Below are 14,463 nucleotides of genomic sequence, written 5' to 3' on the forward strand. Positions count from 1 at the left end.
GAGTAGTTTTTCGAGATTCACAATTATACTGTAAATACAGTATAATTGTAAATCTCGAAAAATTACTCACTTCTAAATCTTTTGTGGTCATCTTTGTATTACTTTAGTAATCTGGAATAATTGTGGTTACTTTTCTTTGCACTCTTTCTAGAGCAGCAATATCCTTTTTGTAGTGAGGTGAGCAGAACCGAACACAATATTCAAGATGAAGACTTACTAATACATTGTACAGTTTTAACATTACTTCCCTTGATTTAAATTCAACACTTTTCACAATGTATCCGAGCATCTTTTGGGCCTTTTTTATAGCTTCCCCACATTGTCTAGATGAAGACATTTCTGAGTCAACAAAAACTCCTAGGTCTTTTTCATAGATTCCTTCTCCAATTTCAGTATCTCCCATATGATATTTATAATGTACATTTTATTTCCTGCGTGCAGTACCTTATACTTTTCTCTATTAAATGTCATTTGCCATGTGTCTGCCCAGTTCTGAATCTTGTCTAAATCATTTTGAATGACCCTTGCTGCTGCAACAGTGTTTGTCACTCCTCCTATTTTTGTGACACCTGCAAATTTAACAAGTTTGCTTACTATACCAGAATCTAAATCATTAATGTAGATTAGGAACAGCAGAGGAGCTAATACTGATCCCTGTGGTACTCCACTGGTTATCTCACTCCATTTTGAGGTTTCTCTAATCCATGTGAATGCATTTCCTTGAATCCCTACTGCGTTCAGTTTGAGAATTAATCTTTTATGCAGGATTTTTGCCTTCGACCGTGTCCCGCACCAACTCATCTGGTACGTGCTGCGCGACCACGAAGTGCCGGAACTTCTCATCAACTGGGTCCGTATGCTCTACACGAACGCCACCAGCCGCGTGAGGTGCTCAGTCGGCATCTCTGACAGCTTCCCTGTGAAGGTTGGCATCCGCCAGGGTTCTGCACTGTTACAACTCCTCTTCATCCTCGTCATGGACACCATCACGCATGACTTGCGGCGCAACGTCCCGTGGACCCCGCTCTACGCTGACAACATCATGCTCGCAGCCACAACCAGGGAAGAGCTGCAGCGAAAAGGTACAGGCCTGGAACGATCGACTTTGGCAGTTTGGACTTCGCCTCAACACTGCGAAAACCGAGTACATGGAAACGAGCCCAGCCGCTGGTTCCATCCAAGTCAACAGCGTGGACCTGGCAAAGACTGACAAGTACCGGTACCTGAGATCCAACCTGCAGAGCGATGGCGGAATCGACTGCGACGTGCGAGGGCGAGTCAACGCAACCTGGATGAGGTGGAGAGGTCACAGGAATCTTATGCCACAGGAAGATGCCAACCCGCCTGAAGTCGAAGATCTACCAAACAGTCGTCCGCCCAGTGGCGCTGTATGGGCCTGAATCCTGGCCTACGACCAAAGCCGTCAAGCGTCATCTTCATGCCATGGAAATGCGTATGGTTCGCTGGACAATGGGCAGTTTGGCATCGTTCCTATTGACGCAAAAATGCGGGAAAGACTGTTACGGTGGTGCGTCCACGTCCAACGAGCAGAGCCTGGCACCGTCGCCAGCATCTCCTACCATCTTGAGATCGACGGCCAGCGCCCACGTGGAAGACCGAAGCAGCGATGGCAGGACACGATCAATGCGGATATGAAAATCAGCAGCCTGCACCCGAACGAGGCGCAAGACCGAGCGACGTGACGTTCAAAGATCCGAAGAGCGGACCCTGTACCAGCGGGACAACGACAGGAAGAAGAAGATATGCTTTGCAATTATCCATTATTGATGCTGTATCCTCAAAAAAATCAAGCAGGCTAGTTAGACACGATCTCCCTTTCCTAAAACTATGTTGACTGTCTCCCAGGATACTGTTACCATATAGGTAATTTTCCATTTTGGATCTTATTATAGTTTTCATAAGTTTGCATATAATAGAAGTCAGGCTTATTGGTCTGTAGTTACCTGGTTCGGTTTTGTTTCCCTTTTTGTGGATCGGTATTGTTTGCAATTTTCCAGTCTGTCGGTACAACCACTGTGTCAAGAGACTGTTGCATGATCTTGGTTAGAGGTTTGTAAATAACTTCTTTCATCTGAGTACTATTGGGAGGATCTCATCCGACCCAGGGGATTTTAAGAGCTCCTAGTCCCTTTAACACTTCTGCCTCGGTTATGCTAAAGATATTTAAAACTGGATAGGAACAGGTTGACATGTGGGGCATGTTGTCTATATCTTCCTTTGTAAAAACTTGTGAAAAGTAATCATTTAATTTATTTACTATTTCTCTCTTGGCCTTTCTAACTTCCTTTTTGACTTGCGTTTGCAGTTCTGTGTACTCTTTCTGTGTAATTTGTTTTTGGTCCCTTTTAAAATGCTCTGTAAAGTGCCTTTTTTGCTGAATATTTTTTTAATTGATCTATTAAACCATTTTGGTAATTTAGTTTTAGATTTAGATTGGTCTACTTTTGGGATGTAAATGATTTGCGCCTCTTAACACTACATTTTTAAAAAACAGCTATCCTTTTTCTGTGGATGTTTTCTCTATTTTACTCCAATCTACTTCTGTTAGTCCCTGTTTCATACCTTCACAGTTTGCCTTTCTAAAATTGTAAACCTTAGCTTTAGTCATTACTTTTTGGATTTTAAAAAGCACTTCAAACAAAACCATGTTGTGATCTGAGTTTCCCAGTGGTTCTCTGACCTTTATTCTGTCTTCGTTATTTGAAAAGACGAAATCAAGGCATGCCTCCCCTCTAGTCGGTGCCTTAACAAATTGTGTTAGGAAGCAGCCATTTGTCATTTCAATTTCGTCCGTCGTGCTCCCCACAAGTTTTCCCATTTTATATGGGGGAAGTGGAAATCCCCCATTAGCATGGCTTCTCCTTTGCTACACACATTTCTAATGTCATTGTATAACAGATTATTTTGCTCGCTGTCTGAATCTGGTGATCTATAGCATGCTCCTATTATTATGCCCTTTGAATTTTTGTCCATTATTCTGACACATATTGATTCAGCTTTGTATTCTTTGTCCAGATTTAATACCTGGGCTTCAAGACTGTTTCTTATGAATAGTGCTACCCCTCCACCTCTTCTGTCCTGCCTGTCTTTCCTATCACATCATAGTTATTTGTTAGTGCAGTAGCTTCAAGTTCTAACCTTTTGTTTCTGATACTTCTAGTATTTAGATAAATACATTTAATGTCTGTCTTACCTGAGTTGTTGTGCTTGTTTTGATGTGACCGATATAAATTACAACAGAACGAAACAAACGCACAACAAAAATTTTTTTTCCCCCCTTCCTTTCTTAATTAAGATGCTTCTTTAACCTGCTTTGCACAATTGTGTCACAGATCTACATCAGTCTTTTTTTTTTTTTTTTAAATGCCTGTGACTTGCAATATATAAGTGGTTTTTCACTTAAGTGAAAGCACTCAACTTTACCAACGTGACTAGTGTAAAATGTACGACAACAGGTGCTCCTAAAGCTAGAAAACCTCTCAATGTACAGAAATATGTAAATAAAAAACTGAAAAAAAACATGCAAACTTCTACGAGGATAGAAGAAAAAAGATGAATTGTTGTTAAACTTTAATTTTAAAAAGGTATGCAAAATCTGCTTTTTTAAAACGTATTTGTATTTTATACTCTAATTTTATTTTTGCTGTCCCGTAATGCAGGGACAAAGACATGCTGAAAACTAAAACAAACTTTTCTGTTTGTACAGTAGTTGTAGGCTGTGAAGCTTACCTATTTACATCATTAAATAGGTGTACGTTAAGTGATCAGTTTGCCACTTCCATTTAGAGAAAATCATAATAAAAATATTTAGAGGCATTTTACTGTTTTTGTGTGTGTGTGTGTGTGTGTGTGTGTGTGTGTGTATGATTCCGCATACAGTAACAATCTGTATGGACAGATGCGCCTGTGGCGTACGCACTAAAAAGCCGTATTATTTTTAAAAAGGGTCCAAAGGTATTTTAATAAATACAAAAAAAAACAAAGTGCAAAGTGCAAATAATATTTACAGTGACCAAAAGAAAAAAATGGTCATCATGGTGATTAAAATTGTCGCTACTTTGAAAGTTCGTGTGACACACACTTATGATATTCTGTGTGTGTATATTATATATATATATATATATATATATATCTATATATATATATAGTTATATATTATATATAAAAGCTATAATTTCAAGTGCTGAAATATTAATACTTATACTACGAAAAGTTAAATTAAGAGCCCACACAAAACTTTACTAGCAGAGCTGTGGAATGGATTTGAAATCTTATTCCTGTCCCAGTGATAACTCACATGATGTAAAAATGACAGGGCTGCAAGTTGTGAAATTCTAGAGCAGCAACGAAGGGCAGTGCAGCCGGACCCCGAGGTCACGGGCCATTCTGATTACACGTGGTTTGCCATAAAAGTTGTATTTAGAACCTCACACCCAAAGAATACCACATCCTTTAAGAAGGGCATACAAAACACCATTCATCTTCCTACAGGAGTGCTCAACAAAATGACATCATGAGCATTATCAACTGAAGAAATACAATATGCAGGAATTTTTCTAAAAACAAATACAATCTCATCCATGACAGTCAGTATTTTAAACCCCCATAATTCTCAGGTAGCATAGTTCCAATTTGTAGCAGCCTCACTCATGTAATGCTGTGAATGCCAAAAAAACATAAATATTTTGAAATTACAGATCATTAGAGACCCCATTTGGAAATCTGAAACAAGAAGTCTTTCCTGGGCCAAGGAGGGTCAAAGGGCATTCCCTGTCTGAGCCGCTTGTTGCTGTAGTGTTGGTTTACAGGAGGACTGCTCAGCAGAAACATATCTGATGCCCTTTCACTAACCAGAAATCAATTCCTGACAGTTTAAAGAAGGGCGGGCATGCACATCTGAAACAGAGCTTACACCCTTCACCTTGTACCTATAGACCATACAACTGTAGTGACCGAGTGAAAGCTCAGTTATGGACCCAAATTAGAATATAAATATTTCTCTTTACATAAATCATCCATGACTTGTGAAATAAATCAGGACAATCAACTGCACCTTTTCTGTCTTTGGAAATGTAAAGAATCATTTACATAAGCCCCTTGGTTTTAGGCTGTACTTTCTCCAAAGGTGTTGTTTGAAACAGCACACAATTTGCACATCTTTTTCTTGAGATAGGGAAATTGTCCATCTAAATTTCCATGCAAGGCTCAAACAAAATTTTAAAAAAATAGAAATATCTGCTGTATTCAATGCAATGAAATGTAGGTATTGTTAGGTTTAAAAGAAAGAGGAGTAATTTGGTTCAATTTTATCGTTTTTGTTCTTTTGTCTTTGTGTGTTAACCCTTTTTTTAAAAGGAGAAACCAATCATGTTAACATTACAAAATGAGATGCAAAACACATTGAAAGTGCATAAGAAAATGTAACTTAGTTTTTTGGTTTTAGTTTTGTAAAATGAACAGGTGTTTTGCATCTTTCAATAAATAGGAGTTAAAGTCTGAAGGAAACGGCCTGAAAGCATGGCCCATTGGCTGATCTAGCTCGGGTTACATATCTACAACAGAAACATATCGAACAGTGAAACATGAACACAATATTTGAGTGACTGCTATAATAACCACTCTGTAAATCAGGGTTGGGTCAATTCCTGTTTTTCAATTCCTTTTTAAAACCCATTTCCTTGAAGGAATTGTAATTGATATTGTACTTGGTTGCCATGGTGAAGAGTTTTTTTTTTGTTTTTTTTTTTTGTTTTGTTTTTATACAGAATTTTGATCAATATTGTGTTGGAATTGATTACAAAGGAATGGGAAATTGATTTTAAAAAGGAATTGAAAAACATTAATTGAGCCCAACCCTGCTCAGAATTACTGCTCTCATCATAAAAAAAAGGCAAGCAGGCATTGACACTTTGAAACTATTTACTCTTTAAACACCTGATCTGATGACCTGAAAAACTAAACCACAACAAGCACACAATAAAAAAGAGAAGAGTCAATCAATACCGTAATGTGGAATATACTACTCCAATAAAGGCTTACCCTTGTCTGCTGAGGATGTTTTGGGCTTGGTGCTCAATGAACAGGTCACCCGGTGACTGCTGTGGAGACTGCAGTGATGACTGGCGGCCATGTCTGGGTGAGCCTGGCACCTCGCCTGCAGAAAAGTCTTTCCCCGGGACTGTGGTGGTGGTGGAAACATCCATAAACAACGGTTTCCCATAAACCCCTGTTTGGGCTCCCGGATCCTGTGCCCTCTTGTAGTTCTCCAGATTCATCATCCTCTCCTGGTCGGAAAAGCAGTCCACGCTCTCTCGGAAAGCATTCTCTTTCGACTGCATGATCTTTGGCTCTCTCACAAATCCAGTCCTGGTGCTGTACAGCGAGCTCAGTTCTCTGTCCTGCTCCTCCTGCTCCTTTCTGTTCTGCGAGGCTTGGGCATGTTGCGCCAGTGCCTCGGGTTCCTTTCGCATTCGTGGGTACTTGGGTGAGAAATCCGATTCCAGTTCGTGGTCCAGCGAAATGCCATATCTCTCTGCCAGCTGGCGCCTCCGCTCTGCCTTGTACCTGGCTATCCTCTCTGCCTTTGAATCCGTGCCTGCAGTTTCCATGCTTCCTGTGCTATAGGTTGACTCTGTGTGAATAGACTGGGGCTCCGCGCGACACCTAGCTCTAGACTGTCTCTCTGAAGAGGGGTCTTCACTCTCCTGGATATTAAGTTCTTCTTTACTGAACCTTCTTGCTGTGAAATTGGGAAAGAAAGAAAAAAAAAATTTCAATTGTATTTTAAAACGACATTTTTCGCCTCCTCCCATCAATCACCACATTGAGGATTTTCACCCGAACGCTGCACTAGTCGTCAATGCCAAGTTTCACAAATATGAATCACGCTTTTAATGAATGAATCCCACCTTACCTGCACATGGACTGCAAGGGTCGTTGGCCCGAGTGTATCGAGGAGTGTCTTCTTCCAGCAGGCGATGTGAAACTAAACCAGGACAGCTTTGCAACTGGGTGTCACTTTCAATGGCTTCTAAACGCCTGGCAATCCTCTCTTTCCTGCAGAAAATCGAGTTCAGAGATGGTAACAGAACATTCAAGGTGTATATATGAATGCTGTAGTAGTAGTAACAGTATAATAGTTGTAACAGTCATAATAATAACAATAATAATATGAACCATTACAATTAAAATATGAACCAATAATAAAAAAACAAAAAAAAGTGTCCACCACATCAGTTCTGCAGAAAGATCAAGCCCAGATTCCATCACCTCACCCATAGTGACATTAAGGGCTTTGGTTACTTACAGGTCAAAGGATAACCAAATTCTTAATACTGTATTCCTCCTGTCTGAAAATGTCGACTACTCCATTCACATTTTATTCATATCTAAGCTTCATAGGAAGTGATGTCATTGTACCTGTTCATTTCCAAAGCAGTATGGCTTTCAGGTTCAAAACGCTTTCTTAATTCTGAAACTGAAAGAAAGAAGAAAGTAAAAAAAGGTTTTAGAAAATGCACAGAACTCAAAATTGTTTAAGAATTTTGACCCTGGCACCTACAATATCTACCTATCCATCTATCTATCTATCATGAATGAAATTCATGCATCACCACATAAATCAGATATTGTTTAAAAATAACATGGCTTGTTTTAGTTTCACAAATTCTACCTCCATTATTATGGACCTAAATAGTGCTGGGACCTCAACACTAAATCATATGACAACTCTGTAGCAGTTCTCTGAGCTTGGAGGGGGATGGGGAGGAATACAAAAATAGGACTTGACTGAACACGCACTGCTGTCTTTTCAGATCCAACTTCAGATCCAGACTCTTAACTCAAACATTACATGTCACTTCTAACACACAGTTGTTTAGTACGTATAGTTGTATTCTTTACTCCTGGGATATCTTTATTTTAATGTGTTACACAGTGTAAGGTCTTGCTGTAAAATAAAGTAATTTATAGGTTGCTGTAATTTATATCCAATTATAATTATATATATATACTATATTATATTTATATATTATATATAGATATAATATATATATATATATATATGTATATATATATATATATTATATAATATAAGGCCCCTCTCGACATACACACGACCGTCCTCCTGGTAGGTCCATGTACTAGTCCCATGCATATACCATAGCAGGTATGAATTACATCAGTACCTCTCATTAGCTAACCTCTCCCCCAAGGAACTGAAAGATTGATGTGCTATTCTTATCCAGTTTGATGACTTTGATTCTAACATGTCATTATGACATCATGCCTAAAGGCAGCAATTCTATAGAATGAATCACATTCCATTCCAATCCCCACCATATTCAAACTGAACAGCTGGTGGCCTCCAGTGGGATCTTTTGCTTGGTTTCGAATCACATGCTGATGTGAAATGAGCTCAGAGGCAGATCAAATGGCACCATAACAAATTCACAACAGCACTGAGAACACAACTACAAAAGACAAAAGAAAGACGCCTCAGGATTTAGAACATTCTCTTTCAAAAGGCGAGGTCAAGATTAACAGACACTTACTCTGCAAGTCACTGTTTGAACTAAAACAGTTACCCCCGAAAGTTGTTTTTTGGCCTACACCATACGGACAGCTTGTTAAATTAGCATCCCAACAAGACTTATCATACTAGTCAATAAAATATAATACATATCCTCCAAGGTTATTAAACAGAACCAGGAGACCGACACCATCTACATCTGATAAACATCACCATCTCAGAGCTTCCTAAGGTACATCATTCAGGTGCCAATACCATGGAGAAGTTCACTGTGGTGAACTGTACTGTACTGTTAATGGCATGCATACTTTTAATAGAAGAAATCATTTCACAGAGTAGGTAGAACCCAAACTGCTTGAGATGGCTTCACTTATACAATAAGAAACACCCAGCGGCAGGGCAGAACTCATGCATGAGCAACTCACCAATACACCAGGGATACCATCAAGAATGCCCATACCAAGCTTCTTAAACTAAAAGAAACGCTCTCAAAATACAACTCAAACTTCAAGTGTGACCGACAGCCCGTCTATACTGATGACCCCCCATATACCCATTGGCTAGGGGGCATGTATCCCCCAGTAGATACAAATCAATAACCTACTGTAGGTTTGTTGAAATGCTAATGTAAAGTTTTACTGAAACCAAGGATCTGCGTTTCCTGCAAGCGAACACATTGACCCAAGAAACACCTGCCTGCCGAGGCGAGAACTTGCTCACACTGAGGCACATTGAAAGTGCCAATGGACAGTCAACAGGTGACAGATGACTGCATTGACAATAGCAGTTTATGGTTTTAATCAAAGCCATACCGCTAACCTTTCTTTGAAACCTTTTATTTTGGTATAGTTAGACTCCTACATAAAAATATAGCTTTAAAAATAAACTCCTTGATATCTAAAAGCCACCCTTGCATGGTTTGCAAAAACACTATAAAAAGAAAGTTAACAGGTCAATGTACTGTAAATGACTGTACACCATACCTATAATGATTTTGTATGCATTTCTACACAAATGCTGAAAAGCATCAGGTTTCAATTTACAAACATGGAAATTTTGCTTTTACTCAGTTGTTTAAAAAGGTTGTACCTGCTAATTAACATGTTAATCAAATTGTAATTCTTGCATTACATTTCTTTACATCCAACACAAAACAAAATGTAAAAAACACAAACGTATCTAGCAATTCATAACCAACATATTCAAAGCACGCAGCAACAAGAAAAAAGATTCACTGACCTTTTGGAAGCACTGCCAAAATATTAGCATCAATGTCCTGTGTGCTCTTGCACAATTGTTCTTTGTCTTCAAAGGACAGTTCTTTTTGGAAGCTGTGAAGAAAACATAGATGATCCAATAAACTTAAAACAGTCAGTTTATGATAATAACAAAACCAGGATTGGTATGCAATGTTTCAGGTTACCTCTAGTTGACATGGGCCATTCATTTCACAATATTTATGTTTTCTATCACGTTTCACCACATTTGGTCTGTCTCCACTTCATTCATGTGGAAATGAGATAGACACAGACAGACAGACAGATAGATAGATATATTCTATATATTCCCCCCACATGAATGAATGATTTTAAAAAACACTAAGCAAGTCAAAGTTCCTCTAAAGACTGATAGTTGCCCCCAGTACAGCACTGACAAACATATGGTGACATTTACTTGGAATAGATTCAGTTCTCTGTACCTTAGTGCCCTCCTTTGCAATAGTCTTGAATTTTCAAATCTGATGGAAGCCTCACTTTCAAATCCTACAAGAAACAAAAAAGGCAGAGCAACAGGTTAACCTTTTGCCATTTCAAACAATCATAAAAATGTTAAAATAAATCATTTAAAAAGCATCAGTCAGATGGAAGAGTCTCAGGTCACTTATTTTGATGAAGATATATATTGTTTATTAGAACATCTAACGCAACAACAAACAAACTCAAAAGGATGAATCTTCTGGTCCCTAAAATTACCCTGGTAGGCTCTTTAAAATCTCCCTTTTGCCTAGTTTGACTTTATAAAAAAGGGTTATTTGGGATTCTCCCAGTTATACACTTGAGGCAGGTACTATTGCATTCCCGTCCTTCGAAGAAGTAACCCCTGGTCAGGTGTGATTCACTTCGAGAGAAACTTGGTGCTTAAATGCTTAGATTCACTTCTTACACCATTTTCTGTTTCAGTCACCACACCACGTTGACTTTTTAAACTTAGATTTAAAAGCATCCTCAAGGCCTTGCTACAGCTCCCAAATCTGTCATATCCCCAAATACAGCTGAGGATATGACAGAGTGTAAACAATAACCAGTCCCCCTGCAACAATGCTCATAGAACTACTGCGGGTCTTGCATCCACAGGAGGAAAACAATAAAAGTATGGTGCAATAGATCAGCAAGGAAGGTGAATATTATGCACACACAGAAATAGTTCAACTATAAATGTGTGTTGAAAACCAACATGTATTGCACTTCCTAATTCCCCTCAGTTCAGCTGAATAGCTCAGCAAATGAAGCATCAGTGACCTTGGCCTACATTCAGACTAGGTGAAAAAGCTTGGTTTTTAATGTGCAAGCTAATTTCCATCACAGGACCCAGTTTAATACAAGCCATATTTTGCCCCACCCCAAAAGCACAAATGATCTACTAGATTCAGACAGATGATAATAGACCAAGAGATGCTTCAAGGCATGTGGGAAGTCAAGGGCATCAGCACACCGCAACACAGGGGTTATACAGTACAAGCCATAACTCAACAGGGTTCATTATGTGGTAAAGATCAGATAACGAACCTCAAGATGCGACAAAGCGAACTTGAATTTTGCAAAACAAGTTACAGTTCAATCACCGGTAAAGGACATTGAAGTTCCTTTGTGCTGTAAAAGGAAAAATCTGCAGTTTATAGCTCGAGGATAACCTATGCCTGCATCAGCTTCTATAAACACAGTATCTTCTCATCGTGTGTTCTGTCATAATGAGGAACGATCCCTGGTTACATTCTTTTAGAATTATGTTTTGCTACTTTAATAACTTTCTTGCAACTGCACAAGGTGCTTAATTAGGACTCAGTAATAACTATGTCAGCCATGGCAAGAAAATATAGGCCAGGCATATTGCCTTGGGTCATGGATTCCATGCAAACCCATTCTGATTGGGCAGTTTTAATTCACTTCAAGGCAAGGCAAATATATCCTTTACGTGTTCAAGTGTATCATTCTTGGTGGTTTGCAGCCAATCTTTAGCAACAAAAGACGGCAATTGTGCCTTTTGTGAATTTTGTCCTCTGTGTGTAATAATATATATATATATATATATATATATATATATATATATATATATATATATATATATATATATATCTTCAATATACAAAAACATTGAGAACATGGCTTGTAAAAACAGCAGCAGATTTATGTAAAGGTAGATTTTATTGGTTGGGACAGTATGGGCTAACCAGAAACAGCCCTGTGTAAAAATGACTGCAAGGCAATTGGCATGCAAGAAATCTCTGAGACCATGGACATTCAAACTTCATACACTAAAAATTCTGCCATAGATAAATACACTGCACAATCTATCTTGACAATCTCAGCTCTACCTGGAAGGAAAAGGGAATTCTCATTTGAAACTGTGTATAAAGTATTAAGTTTTTTTTTTTCCCCAATTATTTGTTTATGGCCCCAGCTCAATATCAGCTAAACAAAGCTCATTACTACTCTAATTATTCACCACGTCTTTACATACATTTGACATTAAAACTTGAGAATGGCAAAACATTTATTGCATATTTTCCCAGATTTCATGTATTTCACTTTAGTAGAAAACGTTGTATTTAAACGTTCAGTTGACACCAGTAAAATACATGGCCATAGTTTTATGGTGAAAAAAACCCCACCACACACAAAACTTTAAAAATCTCCCCAGCAGGTTGAAAATCGCCTGCAAGTCCCTTTCAGTTTTTCTGCATATCAGTGTGCTAGTCACCAAGCCAGGCGATTGTATAATCAGCTTCCCTCTGCACATCCTCAGTCCAATCACCTAAAAAGAAGCAGCGCATAATGGACCTGTCTAAAAATATCCACCTGCTAAAGCCCATCACATACTGTACAGGATAATCTTTTGTACTGACATACAGTACTACAATTATCCAGCCCACACCCTGAAGTCAACAGAAATCTAAATGATCAACTTTCCATTGCCTTTCTAGAAGAACATTCTCTAACCCTTTGCACTAAATTAAAAAAAATAGTAAATGTAATATGTATAATTAAACACATAATGTACTGTAAAAACTGGTGTATAGGCGCTCCCCCGTCCCCCTTTTTTGGAGACAACAATTTCAGGAAAAAGCCTATAGGTCACACCAGTGTATAAGTCGCTCCCCCCTTTTGAGGACCCCCTAAAAATACTTAGAAAATAGACCTATACAAAGGTTTTTACAGTATATATAAAAATGCACATGAATGCCTGCGACACCTGTTGTGAATATCAAACAAACTTATCAAATCACAACACCTATCAAACTCAATTCTTGATGCCATCCACAAAGATCAAAAAGCTCACTTAAACTTTAAACTCATGCTTGGATACAAAATACTCAAAACTTTACACCTCTACAGTAAACTGACCATGTATGATTACTGTCTTTGGATCCTCAGATTGCGCAGCACAAGGACACATGACAAACATGCTGTCCAGCAGCACACACTTCGGCACTTACCTTCCCCACAGTACTTTATGGCTCCCACATAGTTGGAAATCCAGCGGTTCCTGAACATAATTGCAGGAGAAGATGAGGTTTCAGCAACAGTACCAGTAGCAGCTAATTTTAAACCAACACACAGCACTAGCAGGCCCTTCTGTGTTGCAGAGCAAGGAGATTCCTACCAGCAGCTCTGAACAGACTGGAGCTGTCAGGCTATCACTGGGCTCAGGGAATACAGCAAATGCATCGCAAAACACTGCAGGGGCAAAAGCAGCTCAGGCTGGTAATCAGATTACAGGCAACAATTAGCACAATAAAATGCTAAAACAGATTGGATCAGTGCGTTCAGGAGACTGAACCACGAAAGAGCTGCAAATGTGTGGCCAGGTGGTGGTCCCAACATATGTTTCCTGGGAAAAGATACAGCACGACAGCTACACAAGTGAGGCTCCTTAAGCAAAGAAGAGAAACAGTCTTCTCTAATGGACAAGAAATTCCACTGATCTCTATGTAATCAGAAAAGTGTAAGGAGTGCTCTGAGAGAGAACACAAAATCAGCTCCCGGGCTGCCAGGGGAATTGGCTCCGACTAATCATATCATTATGTTAAATATTTCGCCTATCTAAAGTCAAGCCAAAAAAAATAATGGTTTTCACAGTTGTGATTTATAGACAACATATGAGCAACATTATGGAATAGAAAGAAAGAGAAAAAAACTGAAAAAAATGCAACAGACTCCAAAATGATTTTAAATATTTGAATACAAGGCAGAACGTGTGGGGTAAGGCAAACCCCACAGATTTACAACCGTGGCCAGCTGTTTTTGGGTTTTTTTTTTTTTAAATGGCATTTTATAGAAAAGGCTTTAAAACTGTAAAAAGGCAATTATGCATGAACAATACAACAACTCCAGTACCTGTTTCTTTTATAAAAAATCTCTTCCTTTATTAGACACTGATTAATTAGCTGGACAGGGACCAGCATCTGGACCTTTAAATTAAGCAAAAAACCATAAAAAGGGGGGTGGTGGGGAGGAGTTATAGGAATTTTATGGAATTGTTTTGGGGAATTTCCGTAAGGATCTACCTATGTCTGTTACGAATAGAAATAGCCCTAAGATTTAAATGGGAAGCATCCTATTAAGTGATAAAAGTTGTGAAAAGACTTCTATTGGAAACCATTTTTGAATACATTTTAGCATTACTGCATCATA

General features: G+C 38.7%; 1 protein-coding gene across 7 annotated transcripts in view; it reads right to left on the reverse strand.

Annotated features, from left to right (window-relative positions):
- Positions 1-13,681, reverse strand: part of LOC121311466 (supervillin-like) — a 37,922-nt gene extending 24,241 nt beyond the window's left edge. For 3 of the 7 annotated variants that reach the window (XM_041243955.1, XM_041243956.1, XM_041243953.1), the window contains exons 1-6: positions 13,266-13,680; positions 10,251-10,314; positions 9,791-9,882; positions 7,441-7,498; positions 6,935-7,077; positions 6,061-6,760 (exon numbers count right to left, since the gene is read on the reverse strand). In XM_041243955.1, the coding sequence (XP_041099889.1) occupies positions 6,061-6,760; positions 6,935-7,077; positions 7,441-7,498; positions 9,791-9,882; positions 10,251-10,314; positions 13,266-13,323 (1,115 nt within the window). In that variant the 5' untranslated portion in view covers positions 13,324-13,680. Of the gene's footprint in view, positions 1-6,060; positions 6,761-6,934; positions 7,078-7,440; positions 7,499-9,790; positions 9,883-10,250; positions 10,315-13,265 lie in introns of all 7 variants that reach the window. The other 4 variants (XM_041243970.1, XM_041243964.1, XM_041243954.1 and 1 more) reach the window with 3 other exon arrangements.
- Between the last annotated feature and the right edge of the window lie 782 nt (positions 13,682-14,463).

Source organism: Polyodon spathula, chromosome 3 (genome assembly GCF_017654505.1).
Source record: "Polyodon spathula isolate WHYD16114869_AA chromosome 3, ASM1765450v1, whole genome shotgun sequence".
NCBI classification, from domain to species: Eukaryota; Metazoa; Chordata; class Actinopteri; order Acipenseriformes; family Polyodontidae; genus Polyodon; species Polyodon spathula.